Raw genomic sequence first — 24,426 nt, 5'->3', positions numbered from 1 at the left:
CGAGAGGGGCTTTGAACCCGAACGGTCCGAGGAGGCCGCCGGTGGAACCTGCGTCTCCTTGGGCGCTGATGCTCTCTTCGCCTTCGACGAAGAAGAGCCATGGGTTGTGTGCTTATGTGTGCGTCAATGTCGCCGGGGTGTTCATCCCCATAAGCAGGGCGTGAGCCGAGCCCGTCGGGGCCGGGGACAGACGACGAAGCGCGTGTGCGCTCTCTAGGGGGGTTTTCGACTTCCGTAGCGGAGGTCGTGGTATCACGTTCCTCGTCACTGTCGGAGGTAGCAACGGTGGGTGGAGCGTCGGCCTTCGGCATAGCGTAGGCCGCCCACCTCTTGACCCTACGGTCTTTTAGAGTCTTCGGCTTAAGAAGCCGACAAGCCGTGCAACCTTCCTCTTTGTGATCGAGGGGCAAGCAGCGGTTACACCGTGAATGCTTGTCCTTCCAAGTAAACTTGCCCTTGCAACGCGGGCAAAACCTAAAGGGTGTCCTCTCCATAGCCGAGGTAATAAATCGTGATAACCACCCCAAGGGAAAGGAAGGGGAAAAGGAAAGGCATTCTCAGAAAAGAACTAGAGATGTCCCAGGACCCCCACTCTCCCTACTGTATATGGCCTGCGAGGCCAGGCCACGTGTTCGGCAACGCCGAAGGATCTCCTCCGCTCGTCCCCTCAGTCGAAGATCTTGCTCGGCGGAGACAGCTTCACAAAAGCGTCGAGGGGGGGATCGATATGTTCTATATTAATATAGGAAAACTACCAAAGGTCGAGGAGATGAAATCTGCAATGTCTCTCGAGGAGCTCCGCGTAAAGGCAACCAGTAGCTGGGCGGAAAAAAACAATCTGAGGGACCTCGACGCGTGAGGGATTGTGGGTACAACGCACGTCACTATAGGGATAGTGTTACAGACACGCCTTGTCGACGTCCCCTTTTCGACTACGAAAAACAAAATGCAATGCTCCGCAGTGACCACTGGATGTCGGACCTATGCACAGCATGTGATTCTAAGCAGATTAACAAACATCAGAAATATATATAGATACTTGCTCAGAACATCCACACAGGGAGACACCTCGCGGGAAAAATGAAAGAGGGAATTGAATCAGGAAACCATGCGCAATGTGGGTGGGGGGGCTATGTGTGGGTTTACTATGTCAGTTTCCATTAATGGCCGATTGAAACTCATTCAATATAAAATATTACTTATACTGCATTATACACCATATAAACTTGAGCATTTCCAGATCATAATTGTCTATGTCCATGATGTGGGGCAATGGAAGTGGGATGCTTACACATTGGTCCTGCCCTAATCTACTACACTATTGGGAACAAATATACACGGTAATGTCTTAAATAATAAGTAGGCACATAGATGCCACTCACATCTCTGTATTGTTTGGTCAATGGCAAGACCTATTGGAAAGTAAGACCATATCCTTTTTGAATGTTGGTAATATAGTGGCGAAAAGATGGAAAGCTTGCTGTCCCCCCCAATCATCCAGGAATGGTTGAAAGACTTAACTTGGGTGAATGAACATGAAGAACCATACATATCACTGACTCTGCGTACTTCCCGAACTAAAGACATTTGGGGAGGAGCTCAGAACATATCTGGCTAGGGGTTGAATCGAACTGTGAAATGTATACACTGATGAGCCAACTAGTTATACTGATAACTACATCTATACCGCACTATGCATTGAGACAATGTTTGCTTGGCTAAAACATTTGAAATCCTTTTGTTTTTCCTCTGTTTTTACTTTGAGATTGCAGATTTAAAAATAAAATACTACATTTAAAAAAGCAGCTGGTTTACTACTGCAGCACACTGCTCCTTATGGGCAGTTTTGCCGGGGACCCCCCTTTAAGATTATTTTCTATATCCTCGAGTAACTACAGTCCTTAGTATCTCTCCCAAAACTATAGTCTGAGAGATTGGCACACGCCACCGTCAGTGGAGTACCAAAGGGATGCCTAGTATCCTCCTCCTCCTCCGTTCCTGTGACTTTTTAGTCACTGAACCTCGCAGTTCTGACTGGTAGCAATGGACGTGTTCTACCAACTATTGTGTAATTTGTATACCGCAGGTTATGCCCATAGCTCCGGTAGTGCACAATAGGGGCACTCAGGTTCCAATTTGGGGCCTCCCTTTTTTCGCCACTACTAGCATGGTTGTTCTCTGTTAGCTCTTCTACCATTCTTGGGGGGAGGAGGGTATCAATGTGTGTGTTTTGTCCTTGGCGGGAACACTTGGGTATCCCCACCTGGGCTCCAGATTGTTTGGGCCGGCAGGAAGTGGGCTCGGAGTCTTCCACTCCCATGTCCTTTGTCTCCCAGAGTGCCTGAATAGCACCAGCTCCCACAAGGGGTCTGGCTGTCCCGACTGGCCAGCCAAACACCCCTTTCTGTAAAATGCTGAGCGGGATTGCAGAGCAGTGTGTGCTGGAACTGTATAAAAGTTGAGGCTTCTGGAGTGAAAAGCAAGTCAACCACTGGAAGCTGAAGCAACCGTAGGAGAAGACAACCAGTGCCGCCTGCAGACCCTTTGCAACACTGAAGCGACCACTGCTGTGCTGACCCCGTGTTCTATGCGAGAGAGGAGCTCCAAAAAGGATGGCTCCTTCCCTTTAGCTGGTGGGAACAACCAGTCCCAAGACAAACTTCGAATTGAGCCATCTCCGAGGTCCAAGGAGTTTCCAGAGCTGCGGAACCCCAATACCAGGAGACCTGCTGCCCATTTCCAGTGCACCGTCGTGGAAAGGCTGAATCCGTCCATCTGTCCAAACCTTTGCTGAACCCGCAAAGACAGTCCAGAGATCCGATCCAACTCGTGCAGACCCCCTCCCCAGAGTGCGGGACTGCAGTAAGCGAATAAGATTAACCAGATGATCCGTGTCCTTTGTTGGCGCTGCAGAAAAGGCCCCAAATCCGCAGAATGAACCATGAATTTTGCTGACAGTCGTGCCACAGGTACTCCCTCGAGACTGCTCCTGAGAAATCCCATCCATTGTCTTGCCTTCAGTCATCAGACCAAGGAATCCGGAGGTCGGGTCCAGAGCATCCAGCACAAACATTTTCTTCTTCCAAGAAGTCACTCCAGAGCATTGGAGTGCACCTAGAGGTGTCCCGGTTCACCCCCTCTTGCCTCCGACTGAAGCCGCTGCTTGTGTCCCTTCATCGTGTCCTTCTACAGGTCTCCCTTGTTAACTTGCTGCTTCTATAACCCTAGAGACTGGAAGAAATCCTCTGGAACTCTTTGTATTCTGCTGCTTGTCAAGACTTTGAGCCCTCTCCGAACTGCTTTTAGCTAGGTTTGTATTTTTGGACTTAAAAGACCTGCTGTGCGAAGAAAGCCTCTCTAGAACCTTGAACAAGGCTAATGCTATACTAACCATTTTCCTCCCTTAAAGTAACTTTACTGTATGTGTTTGCAGAGTAAATGTATTACTGGATGAACTGTTAGAAACTGCAGGTTCGCGTAGTAACTGATAATGCAAGAACATTCTCTTTTCCCTTTCTAATGTTGCTACAAATGTAACCGTGAACAAACACAAAAGTGAATGTGTCCTTTGAAGAGTATTCTGAAGTATTCTGAAGTGTTCTACTGTAAACGTCTAAAGTACTCTGGTGTTTATATATATCCTTTTATATAAATTATAAGTGTTAGAGTTTCTTTGGTGTGCATGTTCAACTAAGGTTCAGTGTACTTACCTACAGCTCGCATCTTCCACTTAAGATAAGCATGACTACTCTGCCACTCTACAAAGGGCCTGAGTTAATACATGCTGATACTAAGAGTTGGAGATCTACAAACCACTTGGATAGCTTACTAAAGTCTTACCACCAGTAGGATTTAGGAAAACTCCCCTAACAGAGGGATCAATTGAGAGAGTAGAAGTGGAGATGTGGAAATTGAGAGGATGGCAAGGTCAAGAGTTGCACAGGGAGTGACTGGGTAGTTTATGAAGTTGAGACAAGGGAGTAGTCACAGAAGAGGGTGCCTACTTCTATTTGGTGGATTTAGGGCGATATTGGGGAGGTTTAAGGGCCCTGTGGCCGTTAATGCTGTTTGAGGGGAAAGGAGTCCTAGAGGAGGGGTGGATCAGAGAATGTGATTGTGATATTGAGGGGACCCAGGGACTAACATCAGGAGGAGGGACGTAGGGAGGGAAGCGGGCAGGGGTGAGGAGTCAAGTGGCTCTCATGTGCAATAATGCATTTCTATGTCATGCAATCTGCCCGTCTAAAGATATTCTAAGGGCATGCCTGGGTTTGAGGCAAGAGGGGGATAAAAAGGAAGAGCATGGGAGCATAAAAACGATCTGATACTCCACAATCAATGTGCATATGCCTAGGTTTGCCAAAAAAAGCCCTTTAAAATCCAGGCACTGCAATGGCAGAAGCCAACACAGGCAAATGACTCCAGCCCTACATAAGAGTCAGCCTATTTTAGTCCATGCTTATTTAGTCCAACTGCTTCACAGTAGGTACCCCGATGTTAACCACGGCAGAGGGTGTGAGGGGGACATCTTTCAGAGTCATTCAGTGTGCAGTGGAAGACTTGAACAGCCACATAGGAATGCACTAGAACCGCAAAGTCTATTTCCCTTACATCTGCCACCTTGCACAAACCCTAGGTTCAAGTAGATGTGGACAAGCATAAATTACACTTTCTGCAGACTGCTACCTCAACATGTGCAGATCCCATATTGAGTATTATGGAGAAAAACACTGCTATAACGAGTTGGGCAACAAGTCTCAAGGGTGTTCCACATTCATGAGGAACACTGAAATAGAGAAAGGTTATACAAGTGTAATCAGGGTCCTTACTTGTAAAAGAAGACGCTGGTTATGATGCCCAAGATAATCAAGCAGATGGAGACGGACACAACAAGTGCAATCCAGTGTGCAGTGCCATCCAACAGCCCTACTGTTCCAAAGGACACAAAGGAAAGGGAAAAAAGGCATCAGGGTTACTGAAATAGGACCTTGCAACAGTAGTATAGAATGAAAGCATATACCATTCACTAGTACCACCTAGCCTGCAGATTATAATCAGCCTATATTCCAAGCGCACTCAGGGTATGTAGTCTCCAAGTGGAACCTTGCTCTCATGTCAAACCATCGTGCTTGCTAGCAGTGCAAAGACTACTTGTGAGCTCCGGCTGATCACATGAGGTGGTGTTGTGTCCCAGTGTCCAGAAATCTTCCTGTCAGACAATGTTTTTCTTTGAATTTTTAACAGAGAAACTCCCAGAAGATATATAAAGCACTGAACCATAGGACAGTTAGTACAAAGTTAACGTTCATATTAGGAGTTGATGTTTTCACACAACACTCCTTGACCCAGCAATTAGGATTGCGCTGGTATCTGTAACAGCATTTGTCTGATCACTGGACTTAATAACTGAGGACCACTGATATAGTTAATGCAACAATGGTACCCAAGATCAAATATTTACACCACAAAAAAAAAGTGGGACATTGGACATCCTGGGCATATCTAAACAAACACATTTTACTGGTTCAGAAGGAGCATGTGCACAAAATGACCAGGTTGCAGCCAGTGTACCTACCTGCAGGGTCGGGAGGCGGGAGCGACGGCACCAAATCCTTGTTGCAGTGGTTCGTCCGGCAGCATTCGATTGTGCGGCGCAGCTGAGCATGAGGGGAGTCCTAATGTTAGCCAGGAAAATAAGGAGTCAAATCAGGCACACAGAATGCGTTCAATCAAAGCTGCTTTAGAGACAACCCTTCTCCTGAGCAGGGACTGGACCCATGTTAGCACAGCTGAGCTTAAACGCCTGTGCATACAGTATACATGTATGTTTCACCAGTAGCAATGTTAAGAAAAGAATTCCTGAAGTGAGGAAGATTGGTTTTGAAACCAGGCAAAACGTATGGCATATGCCCTCTGGTAAATGTGCAATGTATGCACAGAGCCTTTAATAACACAAGTTGTGGGGTTGAATGAATAATGCTTCATCAGTTTCAATCATTTTAGAATAATTAACATCTGGGCATTTTTCTACTTGCGATTCAGGAAAACCCCTTTATTTCCATGTATCTCATATGTGTTTTTGATGCTTGCCTTGAAGTGGCGAGAATCCCATTTAAGAACTAAAAGCAATGGCAAGGAGCCAAAATGTAAACCTGCGGAAAAGTATGATGGATTATTAAGAATGCTTTTCTTTTTGCGGCTTTCCCCATCATGGACTTCAATGAAATCCCCAGCATAGCGTGGCTGGCATTTGAGGCATGTAAAAACCTTTTTGGCTTCATTTACCTGCTCAAATAATTTACTTTGGGGTCACTGGTCAGCCCCCAAGGATACCAGTGGCAGAAACTTTATCCCATTGATCTTTTCCTATATTTTTACATGTAACAGCAATTTATATGATGTGCTAAAAGAATACATTTGAATCAGTTTCTCTTTTGTGCAGCAACATATTTTAAACCATATCAATGTATCTAGCATAGGCTACTGGCACTGAATTGTTTTACAACTTCTTGTGCACCATGTTTATTTAGCGCATAATGCAAATATAAGTTCCATATACTCAAAATGGCTTCCTCATGTGATTTAAGTGCTATCCTTTAGCCATCTGCTTTTGACAGTCTTCCATCCCACAGCATGAACTTCCATGGGGTAGGCTTTTGACTGCTGGGCAAGTGCTTTGTGTGAATTAAATGGTGGAAAATGGGATTGGGACCATCTAGTTCCAATCCACACTTCAAGGGAGATTTTCTGTTGCCAGGCAAAAGTGGGGTAAGTGGCCGTCTATGATTGGACAGCCCTTACCAGTCTGAAGACATGCAAACTGCACTGAAGCCCCAGGACTGTTACTGAAGGAAACCAACACTGCCCAATTCATTCACCAGTGAACCCCTGCGGACTCTCCTGCAACCAGAGAAGAACGTTAAAAGTGCCTTCTTCCCTTGGACTTGCGGGATCTTCAGTCCTGCATTAGCTTCCTGCAATTTGCAGACTTTGCAAGTACCCCATAACCGTCTTATGGGCTGACCATTCATCTACCATGCTTCTCTGCTACAATGTTTGCCATCCAGAGCTGGTCCTTGGGACTCTGCAGGTTGTCTCCTTGTGGACCAGGAGCAGCCGTCTGGATCGGTCGCTCGCTTGCATGGAGAGGGGCTTGCCTGGAGCCTGCACTTTGCTGTCAGCCTGAACCAAGCCCACTCACCCCTAACCAGGGAATCTTTGCTGCTGCATTTCGCCAGTTATGTCCTCGGGGTCCACTCTCATTGTGTGTGGCGGTTTGGGGGTGGGAGGGGGGATGTTGTGGCTGCTGTCCAATTGTGTCTTGCCGGACCTGCTGCAAGGCTGTTGGAACCATCCAAGAACCGGAGATCTGAACAGACCTACTTCATGCACTGCACACAGGACAGTTTTACCTCCACCAAAAGGACTAGTGACAGATTTGCTGGGGCCACTTCTGAGCACCCGAGGGGCGGTTACTTGGCAAGTCAAAGTGTGAATGTACATACACCACTTTTTGTGCCCCCTCTCCTCATAGCAGGGTTTGCAATTGAAGGGAGCTGGGAGCTGTTAGGTAACGTTTGTATCCAGTACCCTTTGGGACCACTACACACAACTAGGACTACAGGTGTAAGCAAATAAACCTTTGGTATAAGTCTGTAATACAGTTTTGGTAGCGTTGCCGAGCAGCCAGGCGCATCTCAAGAGGGGAAGTGAGCTGTAATTATGTTACACAGAGGTCTACAATCACAAGTATTCAAATAGACTCTTATACTTAAGGTTTCTTGGTAAAACACTTAATTTATTTCACAGTTAGTAATAAAACATTCACTAGAAGGAGGCAATGTATAGCACACACGAATATACTTCAGTACTTTACACTGTACGTTTCTGAGGCATTTAAACTACTTTGAAGGAGGAGAAAAATGGCATTCCGAGTACTTTGAAGTGGGAGCAAAAAGGCATAGGTTAATAAAAAGAAGATCACAATTATTCTTAGACCGTGCAAATGTTTTGAGTTCGCCAGATGAGTCGATTTAATGCAATAGGTTAGGCCAAAGTCAATGGGCTAAAGTATTGTGTAGGATAAAGCAGTTCTGTTAGTTAAACGGAAAAGTCTGCCAAAGTTCTTAGAAGTAGTTTGTAAAAGAAAGAATCATATGTTGGGTCACAAGCTGATTAGGTCTGCAAGCTGGGAATGTCAAGCACTTTCACCGTGAGAGGTAAGTATTCTCAGTCTCGTTTCACTGTACCTTACTGTTAGGGAAAATTCTCATAAATGTGCTGATTCCCTTTCACCTTAGAGACCCCCAGCAACTTTGCTGGATTTTGAGGACTTGATTTTTTTACCTGGAGAGAGTGTGAGCCTTTTTTCCCCACGCTCTCATGTATTTTGATGCGTGTTTTACTCTTGTGTCCTTTGATTATGGGGCATTTAGATAAACTCCATAGGCATCATCTTTTCATGTGTGTTACACAGCACACTCAGTGCAGTGACACAGGGAAGCTTTTTAGGCTGTCCCAAGGTTAAAATACCTTCTCTGGGATACACTACTGTTTCCCAGAGAATGTAAAGTTAAATTGACTTTACTAGTCTTTTTAAGTTCCTAGACCCAGCACACATTATCTTACAATAGAGTGCTGGAGGGGTTACCTATTATCCCCTATGTCTAGAAACTCATGTAGCAGTCAAATGCTACCCTATCGAAATGGCTGGTGGCAGTAGTTTTACAACAAACCACCATGATTTTTCCCAACCGCGAACACTGGTAGCTAGAAATCGCAGGAGCCATGTTTTTCAAGATGGCGCCTGGGCCACCTTTGTTTAAACCGGTCCTGGTCTTTTTTTCACCATTTCTTTGTGGAAAGGTCCTTATAGAGTTTGTCTCTGCGCCCCAAACCAGGTTTGGTCCCTTTGTTCCTACGCCTTTGGCGCGCTTCAGGACTGAAGACCGCCTCTGGCGCCCGAGTGTCTGGGGTGGCCAGGAAGTGAGGGAGGTGCCCGAAACTCCCTGTGCTTAGTCTCCTAGGAGACCCAAATGCACTCTGGCGTGATTGGCGGGCTGACTGTCCAGCAAGGACAGCCACCCTGCTGGGTGCGTGACCGCTATGCTGGAATGAATGGGAGAGAACTAAATAAAAGGAGAGTCTCTTGGCTTGGAAGGCAGAGTCGACCACTGGAACGAAAGAACCGAAGACTAGCTTGAAGAGGACGGCTGCTGCAACTTCTGGACCGTTGGTTTGCCTGGTGAAGCCCTGCTGCAGGTCTTAATCACCAAGTTCACCTCGACAGAGAAGGCCCTGCAAGGACGACTTCTTCCTTTGAGTTGGTGGGACCAATCAATTCAACATTAAGCCACCTGGATACCAATCTTGGAGCTGGTTGGATTGTCCTCAGAGTGCTGCAGGAAACCAAATAACCAGGGAGAGGGACACTAGTTTGTGTGCTTGACTACAGCTACCGGAATTTAAGATTTGCCAGTTGTCAGCTTTTTGACCAGTGCAGGAGTCAGGAGTCCCCAGACGTCCTCCCTCTTGTACCCACGACTAAGGCTCACTAACTTTTATCGGCCATGATTGGTGACGTTCTAGCAAAGGATTGCCACCTAGGACTAATAGCGTGGTTAAACTGGGAGCGCATGTCAGATTTTGTCCTAAAAACTTTTACCCAAAAAGTTTGCTTTTAAACTGCCTTTTACTTATCTGTTCGCTGTAGCCAAAGTTAGTGCCAGGCGAAGTTTGAGGTTTCATATCCCTCTCTAGCTTGATACTCATGGACTACTTAACTGATGGGGAATGATTGCTCACGTTTATTATTAACTATAAGGCAGGCCATAGAATAGATTTTCTGTCACACTACACTTGCTACTGGTATGCATTGAAATTGTTGAAAGCCGTTTTCCTTTTGTAGCATAAAGTGCTGTGTAATCGTGCATTGAAATGACTATGTATATGACAAATATTACTTACCAGTAATAGTCTTTCTCAAGCAGGTATCTGCTTAGAATCACATGCTTTGCATAGATCATTTAGTGGTTGGCTCAGAGTATAACATTTCATTTTATTAAGCAAAAAAGGGGTGTTGACAGGCGTTCCGGTCACACTATCCCTATTCTACTTTATCCCACATACATCGAAGTTCTCAAATTTGTTTTTCAGACTTGTTTTCAAGAGCTGTGTATGCAATGTTGTTTTTTAAGTGTTTGGTACTGTCGGGTTTCTCTCTTGCAGGGAGCCAGGGCAGAAGCATGTCATTGTAAGCAGAAATAAGGTTCAGAAAGACCTTTACTGGGAAGCAATATTTGTCTTCTGGAGCTTGTGAATCTGCTTAGATGCACATGCCCTGCATAGATTAGCAAGCCGTACCTGAAGCAGGCGATTGGCAACTTGGAACAGTTGAAAAATGTTACGTACTGCCTGTCCCCATGTGAGTCGGACCTCACCTGTGTATTAACACAGTAGTGTGTGAAGGTGTGCACTCTTTGTAAACTTCCTCCATGGGCACATTTGCAATAAAAGCAATGGTGACTTCTGTGCTGCATTTGGAATGCACCCTAGGTTTGAAAGACAATTTCTAATTTGCAAGTGAATAAAGTTATATAGCTCCTTAGATGAAGGCTTTGACCACTGGTACTATCCAATAGGATACCTTTTGTTGGGATGTATTATAAGGTGCTAGGGGCACCTTGAGCGAGTTGTACGAGCAGGTAAATTAGGTGGGTTACAATGTGTGTAGGTGCACGTTAGATCGGATGTTAATCGGTTTGCTATTCTGTTTGCACCAGAATACAAAAGTGCCCACTTGGTCTTGCATTTGGTTTCCAGGCCTCCTTAAGCATTTCTATTTAACTTTGAGTTAATTGTAAATGGCTAACTATAGCTTCAGGAGCCAAGCTGCCAAGTTCAATGTCTGCAGGCAGGAATGAGTTGATTTGCCTTGTTGCTGTGTAAGCAGGTTGTGTACTAGTTGTAGTTTGACCGGTGGCTGACTCAGCACCTTTAGAAGGTGGGGTTACCAAGGTTGTCTGGCCCAAATTGGTGCAATTAGTATTACTGTTGCACTCTTCACAGAGGTTTGTGGATGGCCTTGCAGAGTCAGGGGGAGGAGGGTTGCAAAGTAAATATCTCTTCATCCAATTTATCCATAGGATATTCCTCAATGACCCCCCCCCCTCTTGCGGGTTGCCTGGATGCAGAATGTGGGCATTTTTTGGTGAGTTGTTCTAACCACCTCTTGAAACCACCACTAGATTGTCCCACTGTCCCGATACTTGGGGCCATTGTCACTGTTATTTTCCTCATATTTAACCCTGCATATGCGACTATACAGATGCATGATGCCATCCTACCCATCAATTTCATGACCCTTTGATCTGCTATCTGAAACCCTGTCTGGAAGCAAGGTTCAGGTGAAGAAAGGCGTGTACCCTTTCTGTGGATGGGTATGCAATAGCTTGTTTTGAATGTATGATCATTCAAATGAATTGTTTGTTTTAGGATCCTACAAGGCTTGACCTGGTTTCGTTTATGGTGAAACCTAGTTTGAAAAGTAGGTTTACTGTTTTTTGTGGGTTGTCCAGGCATTCGGCCTGCAATACCCGTTATGAGCCGGTTGTCCAGATAAAGGTTGCTGGGGAGGTTTTCCATGCATAGATGAGTAGCTAGTACCGCAATGTTTGTGAATACACAAAGTGGCGATGCAATTACAAAAGGTAGTAACTTGAACTGGAAGTGGTCTTTTCCTACCTTGAATCTTGGGTATATTCATTGGGCGGAGAATATTGAAATATGAAAGTATGCATCTTTCATGTCTAGTGTGGTCATGAATAGTCCAATTTTTTTGTAAAAACATTTTTTTAAAGAAATCCGTTAACTTCCCCTAGTATTGTCACACTGAATTTTTGGGGCTTTATGTAGTTGTTTGCTGCCCTCCAATCTAATACTGGACTTTTTGTTTTGTCCTTCTCAGATAAATGCCACTGTTTACCTAGTTGGGGTTAATTCTCAATGGCACCTTTCTGTAGAAGACACTTGATTTATTTTTCTAACATGAATAGCACCCTGTTGTCTGATGTAATTCCTCCCATGTGTGGGTTAATGATGTTATGTAAACCGCCCCCACTGGGTGCACGTGTATGATGGAGTCATTGGTTAGAGGAAGAAGCCCCTGTCCTCTACAAAGTCGTCCTCCTCATCTGTGCCTTCATCATTCAGCTCTTTGTAAAACGTCTGAAAATTGAACATTATCCTCTATTGAGGAAGAGGAAACTGGAGGGTCAACCTCATCTGGAGATGGCATAATGTAGTCCGCTGGTTCTGTGTCTTGGCACTCGTGATACAAAAGTGTTGCCAGTGTCCCCTAAATCTTGCTCATCTGTAAAAGTGTGAGTATGTGTATTAACAATGGTGTGAGTAGGTCAAAGAGGCAATGGAGATAAATGACGACCCCATTCTAACTTTCAGACCCCAACCCCCAAAAGGTTATATCAGCAGGACAAAAAATGGCATGTCCCATAAACCACCACGAGAAATGGAGTCAAGGTGGGGAGGGGGGAGGGACAAAATGAACAAAGGGAAGTGGTATAGGTACAGCCCAGTCATGCGGTATAGGGACCGCTAAACACATAGAAGTACAGGTTGGGATGGACAAACAGTGCATGGAACGGGTTGGAGGGGAGAAGGAAAACTGGCTGAAGTTGTGGGAAGTGGCCAGGAAAGGCGGGTGGAAGCTGAATGGAGGGGAGGAGCAGAGCATGAGTTAAAAGAAGCCCCGGGAAACTCACCAGGTGTCTCTCATTACAGCAGCAGCACTGGCCGGAGACCACCGAGGAGTGGGAGGAATCCCCAGGTAATGTACATTGGGCGTACTAGGAGGCTGACGGCGCGGCATCGCAGAGATCCTTATCAAGAGGCAGACTTTCCGCCAGGAAAGGCTCGAGGAGCGGCAGCGCAGAAAAACACCTGAGGCGGATTCACTGACCAGGGAAACCTGGCCGTAAGCCATTTCAAAGGACAGTGCTTCCGTGGGTTTACCTTCTCTGTTTGGTTGTTTTTGAAACTCCATTTTGGACAGCTGGCAAAGGAATAGAAAACTAGTGTCCAAGAAAAGGGAATTTATGTGAGCTGTTTATTATTCTTTCAAAGAGGCGAGAAGCCTAAGAGGACATTCCTACGAACTCTGAATTGATTAACCCTTTTCAGCGCAAGCCGGCTGAGCCAAAAATAAGCATGTTTTGTTGTTTATACTGAGGGGCTGGTGGAAAGGTTAACACAGCAATAAATCTTAACTTGTTAACCCCTGCATCCGACTACAGCCTTCTACTTTACAGATGGGTACTTCCCAAATGTTTTGTTGATGAGGGACTAGTGGGGAAGATGCCTTTAAGACTGTATAAGCGAAATCGGCAACTGATTGCCCCCTCCCTTGGCCACACACCTATATGTGAAAACACTCTTTTTATGCTATAGTTACTTTTAGCATTTCATTGTCCAGCCAAAAAAGAGGATCATTAATCCCAAAAATATAAATGTATTCATAGCTCTTACAAACAAATTCACAAAATAATTCATTGTTTTACATAGAACACAATTTGTATACCAAATTTCATTCAAATAAACATTAACATTTCATATAAACCTTTCATATAAAAACATGTGTGTGTCTTGGGGTTAGTAACAATGTGGTTTAGTTGCTTCTCAACATTCACTATTCTTACTACAATTCTGCTTTTGCTTTTTCATGTTTGATTCAGATACAAACATGCACAGAACAAAAGTTGCCTGCGTTTTTACTCCGACACCCAGATGTAAAAAAGGATTGACAGCTTGTCATTCCAAGCCGTCGTGTTATCTACGCGTGTTTCAGCCCTTGTTTCTTAATACGTTGATCCAAACATTGACCGATAAGTGATGGGCTTTCTTCAGGAGGGTCCCGTCTTCTGTATGTTAAATCTATATAACTCCCATTTTTTTTTCAAACAATAATGCTATAATGTGAGGAAAAAAAAATACAAAACTGTAAGACTGTCACAGGTGGACACAACATAATGTGTGCAAGTTTCTGTCTAGAGAGTGAAACAAACATTCTGATGGGGATATAGATGGACACTTAGTTTTTTACCTCAATCTACAAGTGGCTTGGTAGCTTTTGCCTGCTTAAAGAACACACAGATAACCTTAATTTAGTATTCTGGTAACCAGATTCTAGTACAAAAGAAGTTTTAATTCTATGTCGGTCATACAGAAGATACAAATGCACACCAACCTCAGAATAGCCCAAACTGTTTCGAAGAAAGGGATTATAGCGATGTTTTCACATACATAAGAAGCACCATCCTGAAGAAAGCCCATCATGCATCTGTCAATAACGTTTGTATCAATATATTAAGACATAAAGGCTGAAACAGATGTAGACAACACAACGGCTTGAATGAAAAGCTGTCAATCCCCGTTTTCCATATAGGTGTCAAAACACAGACACTTGTTCTGTGCATGTTTTTTATCTGAATCAAATAGGAAAAGAACAAAAGCAACTAAACCACATTTACTAACCACAAGACAAACGTTTTTATATGAAAGGTTTATATGAAATGTTAATGTTTATTTGAATGAAATTTGGTATCAAAATTGTGTTATATGTAAAACAATTTTTATATTAATTTTTGTAAACTATGAATACATTTATATTTTTGGGATTAATAATCCTGTTTTTTGGATGGACAATGAAATGCTAAAAGTGACTATAGCATAAAAAGTGTGTTCACAAATAGGTGTGTAGACAAGGGAGGGGTAATCAGTTGCCTATTTTGTTAATGAGTGTATGTGGACATGTGCTTTAGTGTTCTTTGAAGGGGGTTCACCCTCCGTGATGCTTAGCTAGCTTTTGGAGTGAGTCTCCTGCCATTCCATGAAAGACAACTTTTTGGATATGGCCTTTCATTTCCTGCATTGACCACTCCTTATGGTGTTTCTTTGTTGGTTCTGAAGGAGCAGAACTATATCTATGTCGAGGCTAGAATGTTGGCATCAACACCCTGGTAGTTGGACATATTGTTGTGTTGCCACTCCCCCCTCGGACTCCGAAATATCAATGTACTTTTTCACCTCATTGCTTACTGTTATTTTTCTTTAGGCATCGAGTTGACAATGAAAGTGTCTGTGTAGGTGGTGGTGTGGGTTTTACAAACCCCTTCCCTGCATGTGTTTCAAAACTGTCTGTGTTCTCTCCCTCTGTTACCTGGTCGGTGGGGTTATCGCTCGACCTCAATGGTGTGGTTTTTCTTGATGCTTGCATCAATCTTAACAAATCAACATTTACTTCACTCATGTTCCTGTAGACTCACCAGGGGGCTTCTCCATAACTCGCCCTGAGGCCAAGCCTCGCAGCAGGTGTGCTGCAGTGCTTTTCATGAAAGCACCTCTTTGCTTGGCTGTTTGGGGGGGGGGGTTGGGGAGGTCATTTACAACTCGGCATCTGAAAGCTCGACCTTGAGTTCCGTAGTCAGAGCACCGGATTCTGCAGTCTCGGATTCTGAATGCATGGTGCAGTATATACAGTGCATTTGACGGTGCTCCAAAGGTTGAGTTTGTTGGCACATCCGTCAGGCGTCTTCGGTGTGGTCTCCTGGGATCCAGTTGTTACACAGTGTCTCTCTGGAAATTTGAATTAACCATTGAACACATCTTAAAGGGTGTAATATCCATATCAACCGAAGTAAGCCTAAGTCAAGTGATGCAGGGTGTGGTGGGGGAGGATAGGGGAGGGGCAAAGGCATTCTCTGGGCCTTCATGAAAAAACAGTAAAGCTATTTTTATCTTCCACTCTCCCTACTGTACGCCTCATGTCGAAGAATCTTTCTTCTGACTCCACTTCAGTGTTGAAGTCTAAGAAATGCGTTTCATGGTGCCGGATAGTATTCTCTGCGCAACGGCCTTTGCTGCTAACTGATGGTGGAAATAAAACAATCTGAGGATGTCGTAGCATGAAGGATCATGGCTACCTGTACACATAGATTAAGGATACTGTGACAGGTACGCCCCAGCTAATGCCCCTTTTTTCATCTTCGAAAAAGGAAATGTTATAGCTCCTTAAATGCAGATAGGAGTGCTTTGAAGTGCATAGTATTTTTAAGTTTTAGAGGCAAGTTTTAAGGGCTAATAAATACGGTACCAAGTGTTAACTGTACTTACACACCAACCCATGATCTACTAAAATGTCCTTAATGCACGGCCCAAGCTACCTTTGTACCTTGGAGTTTGTTAAGACCAAGTATTAAAAGCCACTCATCATCCAGATTGACCTCCAAGAAGCCTACCACTGGGCTGGTTCAGAAAATCCCTCTCGACAGACATTGACCCCGTTTCCATTGGTAATGAGATCCAGTGATCAGTAACCCGAAACCAAGAATGCACGTTTCACCCCCCCAGCCCCCATGTAGGCATAATTATGCCTACCAATGCTGAAAAAGATATAAAGAGTATCAGCAACTTCTTGCTGGACAGTTCTGGGTAATTACATAAAAAAGACCTATTTGTGGACAGGCAGAAGACGACTATGCAGAGGGTCTTACAAACCCTGTTTGATGGGTAGCCAGTGAAACTTAGCAATGGCATAGGATATGCGTGAGGAATGCCTAAAACAGAAATGAAAGTGGGCTGTAGAGTTACAGAAGACATCCAAGGCTACCTGCAGGGCAACCATGGCACAAACAATTAAAGTCGTACAAGTGCAACTGTAAGAGGCCATCACTTACTGACGTAAGAGTGGAGCGATGAAAGAAAATATAAAGAGCCGAAAGTAACCAGAGGAGGTGTTTTTCCAACTGAAGCCTACAGTCTTGACCAAGGGGGATTTCGCTAGGATAAGCCCCAAGAGTATGTGGCCAACACTGGGATCCTCCTAAAAATAGCCCACCTCCAAAAAGGACAATCCAGTCTTGTTGAATTAATGAGAGTTAGCGCCCATCAAATGTGAGTTAGTGGATATAACAAGGTTGAAAATACCAGTTAGTGTAGCCACCGCGCCTTGTCCAGTCAAACAAGGAGCTTGGTATTGTCTTGCGGTAAAAATTAATGCCATGCAATGACATAAGAGAAACAAACAGGGAAACAATTCCTGATGAGTGCTACAGGTGGGTTAACAAGAACAAAGAAAAGCTGGAATGATAAATGGGAGAGGGAAGCACAGGTGACCAAGGAGGATGTGCAGGCCCACAGTGGTTATATGCAGCCAACACATGAAGCATACCATCAATGACACCTGATGAATAGGACACAAGACAAATGTCCTACAAGTCCGCAAACTGGGCAATCGCTGTGCTATGATCAGAGCAAACCACAATCTGGAAAGTTAAGGATGTTGCAGCTCTAAATCACTTCAAGCAGAGCCATAACAGAAGCCTCAAAGAGCTTTGTAAGGGCAGGTAGTTGAGAAATAGGATAAAGGCAATAGAGGATAGAGGGATCCAAAGAGTTTCTAAAGAGGGAAGAAAGTAACAGTTTTTAATGTGGTGCAAACAATGCCTGGGATTAAGAAGACATTGAACATGGGGAGACATGTTAGCAGATGGTACTAGTACAACGCATTGAGATCTTAATAGGGCATGGATCTAAAGTGGAGCCCGATTTAATTCTAAAAAGAGCTTCTGAAGCTTAAGACCAAGAGGGAAAAGAGCTCTTAATGCAGGCTGTAGTCACCATTACACTATTCACACTTCCACTATTTTAGTCATGGTACAAGGGCAAAATGGGATAGGTGGAAACAGGCTCACTGCAAGCTGTATGGCTCCTTCAGTTTCAGAATATTATGAATGTAAACCCAGATTTAAATGACATGGCTTTCCACCTATAAAGTTCATATTCATCCCAGTCAAACTGATTTTCAGGCGCGAGGGAGGGTGTGTATGGCTGTGTTAGGCAAGATTCCTCTTTACTACATCTTTCCTTCCATTCCAATGGACCCCTAAACCTTTTGCTTTTATTTTTGTATCTGACCTGTTCGTTTTGCAGTGAAGCCATTGGCTCCACTACACTGGCTTTTGCTCATCTGTTATGGGGACACTGACATGTCTCTCAGGCGGACCACAAAAGTGATGGGTGGAAGCTTTCGAATGAATCTAAACCACTGGCAATTGCTCTGGGCAACCTTCCACACCACCGTCTTTTAGCCCGTCTGCGCCATTGCAAAAGGGGACCAGCCATGTGCAAATCAGTCAGCAGCTGCCGCCACCGAAGGTAGCAGCCCAGCCCGAACTGCTAGGCCAGGTCCCCTCTGCACAGAAAACCAAGCAACCCCAGACATGTTTCGGCCTTGTTGGACCTCCTCAGTGAGGTGCAGCCTGGTTCCCTGTGGCGCAGCGAGAAAGGGACCCACGTCTGGGCATACCCTCTCTCACAAGGAGCAACAAACTGACCACAAAAGTGATGGGTGGAAGGTTTCAAATTAATCTACCTGGCCTAGCAGTTCCGGCTGGGCTGCTACCTTCGGTGGCGGCAGCTGCTGACTGATTTGCACATGGCTGGTCCCCTTTTGCAATGGCGCAGACGGGCTAAAAAACGGTGGTGTGGAAGGTTGGCCCAGAGCAATTGCCAGTGGTTTAGATTCAAATTGTTCATTGAGCATTTGTAAGGCGATACATCAAGAAATTGTTTTTCAAAGCGCCCACAGTGCAAACGGGGAGGGACCATGGGAACAAAATGCAAATAGAATAAAGATGAAGAAAGAGGCGGTCCTACTAGGCCTTGAGAGCATTCAACGCGTGCAAGTGCAGAGAGGGAAGGGGTAAGGGCTAGGAGTTCCACAAGGGCAGTCCGAGGGAGTCAGTTGTAAGCAACAGTTAAGTGCCTGGCAGAGATCACTTGGTAAAGAGTGGTTGCCTGCCAATACAACAAGTGCAGGCCTGTGAGAGAACACAGCCAATAGGTGCCCAGTGGGAGGCTGAAGGCAAATGGGTGGAAGGCCAGGACCCAGAAGGACACATAAGGGCCCAGGCCACCAATCTCAGCCACTTTGGGGAGGGGGGGGGGGTCATCTGAGGAAAGAGATCGGCAACCAGCTTGCTGCTTAGAGAAGCGCTTCACACACAGAGTTGGACCCGGAGGAGTGTAGATCTGGAGGGAGAGTATTTGGTGAGAGTAAGTTGTAAATAGCGTGGACCCCTGTCCCGGAAAGCCTTATGGCTGATGCAGAGGGATTTGCATTTGATCCTTGCAGCAACCGGGAGCCAGTGGAGAGATTCTAGCGCTGGAGAGGTACGGTCTCTGGGCTGGAGGCCAAGGATAAATCCTGCAGCCCTATTCTGGATAAGCTGGAGGGGGCGGAGAGAGGAAGAGGGTAGATTAAGGAAGAGGCTGTTGCACTAGTGCAGCCTAGAGCGTACCAGAGCTCTAGAGACACAGAGCTTCTGGGGAAAAGTTAGGAAAGGAAGGAAACATCTGAGGAAGTGGAGTTGAAAATGGGCCTTCTTGGCAAGGTCAAGGAAGTGAGGAGGAAAGAGAAAAGAGTTGAAGATGACTCGAAGGTTTCTGGCTTCAAATGAAGGAGAAGGGGAGGAGCCCATAGAGGGTGGCCATAGTGAAGGGAGGAAGGAGGGAGCAGGAGTCCCAATAGGAAGGATCTCAGTCCTGATTGCATTGAGGCAGAGATCATAAAAGGCACACCAGAACTGACTGCCTATCTGCTAGTCAGGATTGGTAGTGGAAGTAGGGCAAGGATCGGAGGGAAGTTTGAAGAGTTGGGTGTTATCTGCATAACACTGGAAGTGAGGGGAGAAAGTGGAAATAAGGTGATCAAGCAGAGAGACGGACATTAAAGAGCCAGGGTGAAACATTTGAGCCCTGGAGAATGCCACAGGTGGAAATAGAGATGTGAGAGGAGAGAGCCAGGATAACCTGGGAAGGTTGGTCAGTGAGGAAATCCACTTTTTGTTTCGACCTAGACTAACACTGAAAGGATTTGTGAATACTCTAGGTGTGCTAAATGGACAAGCTGGTGGCAGCAGTGACTTTTAACCTTTTTTCTGTGTGTTTCGCTTTAGCCTTACTGCATTTATCTCGTTTGGCTAGTGGTCAAACATCGCCATGCCACAAGATTTTACGCTTGTCCTTTGGCCATCTTGTCTTTTAGCCTTCTTTCTGGCCGGTGAGGACAGGAAAATCCTTATATGGACTTCCAGTGTCCCAGAAAGAAGAGGCTTATGGTGAGCTACTGGGGGCTGTGTGCGTTTGCTGCCAGGAAGTGGGATGGTCTGGTCCCAATCCACAAACTGGTGTCAGTGTGCCCGAGTGGCATGCATGAGTTTGCCGCCAGTGGTCCCGATTAGACCACAGCTGTGGTGTGTGTGGGGCAGGGGGAGGAGGGCCGTTTAGATCTGTCATTGGCTAGTGGGAGCTGCTGCACTTACCTGGCTTTTAGGATAAGAAGAGGACCCCTGCCACCACTCTGGAGAGATCCTTGAAGAAACATAAGGAGCAAAGACTCCTGTTCAGCTACAAAACTTGAGGAGACTGTGGGCCCGCCGGAAGAAGGTTTGGCCAACAACATCTGCTGCCCTAGTTCAGCCCTGCCCTGTGGAAGATCTCCAGCACTCATGTGAAGGAGCTTCAACCCTTGGAGTGGAGGGAACATTTAATCTCGACTTCTGCAGTTAGGCTTGAATGTCTGGACTAGCAGTGCTAATACTAATCTGCACCTTCCTTTTCAGGGGTTTGACATGCATTTTGCCCTACTTCAGTAATTGTATATATGCATTTAATGTTTAGTATGGAGTGATATTACCTGTTAGTCATTTTTCAATGTGTTATTTGGCCATACGTAAAGATGTATTTTTATACCAGCTTGTTCAAGTGTGCCCCTTGACTATTTCACTGTGTACTCATTGTGGACCCCCTACAAGCTCACCACTTCCTGAGACTTACCCTAGAACACTCTCCTTACAACCTTGAACTGGTTTGGCTACAGTACCCAGAGTTGTCCCTGTCACAATATAGGTTGGCCTTCTATACATCTGTCCACCAGGCCAGAGTATAGAAAATCAGTCCTAACAGGCTGTACCTTACACTGGAAGTCTGATCCTTCATACTTCATGCATCCTTTGGAGTGAGTGATATCTCCATGCTCGTCTTCTTCGATGACTGCAAAACAATGACCATTTGTCCTGCAATTTGAAAAAAGTGACATTAATAATTGCAATTGGTAACATTAAGTGGGCAATGATTATTTCAAACATAAGGAAGGTGGAGGCAAGACTTGAAACATGGTATTGTGACTTTTCGCTACACTTTAACAGACAAGTACTTTATTGTTCACCATAAGGCAGCATTTGGTATTGGAGCCTACAGGCTTGTGTCTCGCATTTTTGTGAATATTCGGTTAAATATCTGCAGTTTTAAGATCGATGACTGTTGCTGTAAATAGTTTAGCAAAACACCTGTCCTTGAGGCTGCTTTGCAGGGAGGCCACAACTTATGTTTTAAAGATAAAAAGAAAAAACAGGCCAATAAAACTTGAAAAGGAAAGCTATTCTCTCATTAACAGTTCAAAATTAGTCAATGATATAAGTTTGAATTCAAAAAGATGTGCTCAAGCTATAATGAGCATTGGCTGCAAAAAATAGTGCCCATTTCCAAATTTGGTGCACACGCCTGGACAGATTTGGAGAAGGTGTAGTCCCCTGTTTGTTGATGTAGAACATCACTGTAGTGCCATCTGTCAGGACTTGCACAGATTGGTTTGCTAGGTGTGACTCGAACGCCTAAAGGGCTTTGAATACTGCCAGAAGCTCTAGTAGATTGATGTGGTTTTGTGCTGCCGCATGTGACCACAGACCCTGAGCTGTGTGGTGAAGGTAGTGAGCCCCCCACCCATTGAGTGAGGCTTCCGTTGTGACAATCGCTTTTACTTCTAGATCGTAGAAGATTTCCCCTTCAACAGATATTCTCTTTTCCACCAGCGAAGATTTTGTACTAGTGTTGGCGAAATAGTTAGTATGGGGATTACCTCTTGTAGCGTAGTCATGCAGAATTTTTGTGGCTTGACATTTGTTTGCAGGGCGCAAATCTAATACTGGGCGCATTGTTCAATCTTTCTTTGGCACAAGGAAGTAGGTTGAATAAATACCCTTGTTTATGTGGTTGGCAGGGACAACCTTGATCGCGTCCTTTAGAAGAAGCATGGCAATCTCCTCGAGGAGGATATGCTGGTGTCCCTTGGAATGGGTCATTTGGTGTGGTGGGTGGTTCTGGGGTTGCTCGAGGAGCTCTATACAGTATCCACCTGTTACACTGGACAGCACCCATCTGTCTGTGGTGATTTCCTCCCATGCGCAAGTGAAGCTAGATATACGCGCCCTCCTACTGAAGAGGCATGGGAGGGCTTTAGCAAAATGAAGAGGTGATGGCTGGAAGGTTTTGAATAAATCAACTACGGGCACAGCTCTGGGCAACCCTCCAGGCTGAAAAACTATGGTCTGGAGATTGAGCAGGGACCTGCGACCAAGAGCCTAACCTCCTGAGATTTCTCCCTCTGAGGGGTTTTAGAGGATTTTTCCATATGAGGGGGTCTTATAGGACTTTTTCTTGGACTCCCTCTCTTTACCCTGGAAGCGTGATTCCGTGACTGTATGTGGTCTTGTACCCGACTACACGCAGAACGTCAAATTTCAGGTGTGGGCTGAACCGGAACCTCATCTGCGGACGATCAGCCCCCGGGTAGGAGTTTTTTGCGCAATGTCTGTACCGTTCTTCGACAGCCGGGCCCTGTCATGTGGCAATCTCGATCAAGAGTGTCCAGGGGACAGAGATTCCATGGACCTCTCCCTAGACATTGCGCGTTGCCTTCTCGACACATGTCTCGATTCTCGGCTGTGGGTTGCGTGCTTAGTGGAGGATAAAGTGATAGCGCTTCCGCCACTGGGTGTTGTCCCCAAAACAAGGCCGCTGGCCTGTCTTCCGGGCTCAGGGGCCTGTGCTTGGGTAACTGGAGCTACCCCGTTACCTTTGCCCTCGGATACAGCAGCGTTGCTGCTGTCACTGAAGTCACCCTCTACTTACAAATTCCATGGCCTCGAGCTGCCTAGCTTAGTGGGCCCAGCGTTTAGTAGATTGGGCTTGAAGAGCCTGCACACTCAACAAGAACCCTCAACGTAGTCTAGTGGGAGACACAAGTTACAGACTAGGTGTTTATCGACCCACAGAAATTTCCTATTGCAGTTGGGGCAACATTTTAAGGGGGTCTTGTCCATAACGGAATGACACGGCAGCTAGGTGAATGTAGTGTAGGAAAGGGGTATATACATTCTACAATGAGTGACACTCCAGTGGTCTGAGTCAACCAGAGTCAATGGTTCAAAGCGGTGATCCTGTTGCTCGGGTGTTCAGTTCAGCAAAGCAACAGTTTGAAAGAAAGTCAGGACGAGTCGTCGTGTAACACCTGGTTCAAGTCGCGAGTGAAACTAGCGGTCGATTAGGGTCTTGTCAGAGCATACACCCACTACCGGGATCCACGCTGCCCTGAACAACTTCCCTGGCAGCTTGCAGAGCGCACCAAAACAGACTACACTACCCAAGTAGGACATCACCGCACACACCACACGTTTCTGATCAAGACTGAAACAGAAATAAATTCCTGCGGTTCAAGCCTAGCAGTTCACTGCCTCAGTGAGGGCACATGCAGTGTTGAGATGGCTCAATATGCAGGCATGGTAGTTCGGATGTTCGGAGAGTAGTTCGGATGTTCGGAGAGTGCGAAAGGCAGCACCAATGGAATAACTCTGGTTCGATGGCAGCAAACGCAATGTGAGTGTAGTTCGATGCAGCAGGACAGAGAGAAGTAAGACCCACTCCAGATGCTGCAAGACCCACTCCAGGGGATATAGACAGGATGAGTCCTTTCAGGGTCTGCTCTCACAGCCTTGGGAGCTTCTGGTGCAGGGTGGAAGGTCTTGGTCCATGGCAAGAGTCACCCCCAATGTGCCCTGGGAGTGGCTAGGGGGCAGACATTTCCTCTGCCTTCGAGTGCTCCTTCACCTCAGTGATTGAGGGCTTTGGAAAGTATAACTCTTCCAAAAGAAGTCAAAGTTAATCCTTCTCTGGGGTTTGTTCCAGAGTGAATCAAAGGAGTGGGAGAACCCTTCTTTTGAAGGAAAAATCCCACAGGCGATTTGGACTAAGGCTAGCCTACTTTAGGGGTCCAATATCAGTTCTTAAAACAAGTGTTCTTTGCCTTCCGACATCACACCCAAAAAGCTTTGTTCTACAGGAAATGGGGGGGGGGGGGGGGAAGAGTACAGCAATTTAGAAGCAGAGAGAAGTAAGATGGTGGAACCTTCCTCCAAATGTACATAGCTTCCGTGGTCTACACCAACGCTGCCCTCTTCCCTTCTCAAAAGAATCAAAGACTTTTAGATATGTAGCACCTTGGTGCGGGGCCAAGCC

At 45.6% G+C, this 24,426-nt stretch overlaps 1 protein-coding gene across 2 annotated transcripts in view; it reads right to left on the bottom strand.

The window, feature by feature from the left end:
* The window catches only part of BMPR1A (bone morphogenetic protein receptor type 1A), a 595,030-nt gene that overhangs the window by 138,017 nt on the left and 432,587 nt on the right, over positions 1-24,426 (bottom strand). Inside the window, exons 5-7 of one of the 2 annotated variants that reach the window (XM_069610776.1) lie at positions 21,047-21,149; positions 5,576-5,675; positions 4,830-4,929 (exon numbers count right to left, since the gene is read on the bottom strand). In XM_069610776.1, coding sequence (XP_069466877.1) covers positions 4,830-4,929; positions 5,576-5,675; positions 21,047-21,149 — 303 coding nt within the window. The remainder of the gene's footprint in view (positions 1-4,829; positions 4,930-5,575; positions 5,676-21,046; positions 21,150-24,426) is intronic. The other variant, XM_069610777.1, reaches the window with a different exon arrangement.

This window comes from Ambystoma mexicanum, chromosome 8, assembly GCF_040938575.1.
Source record: "Ambystoma mexicanum isolate Mex_15411 chromosome 8, UKY_AmexF1_1, whole genome shotgun sequence".
Taxonomy (NCBI): Eukaryota; Metazoa; Chordata; class Amphibia; order Caudata; family Ambystomatidae; genus Ambystoma; species Ambystoma mexicanum.
Note: the sequence above shows the minus strand (reverse complement) of the source record. Positions and strands in the feature narration are given on the sequence as shown.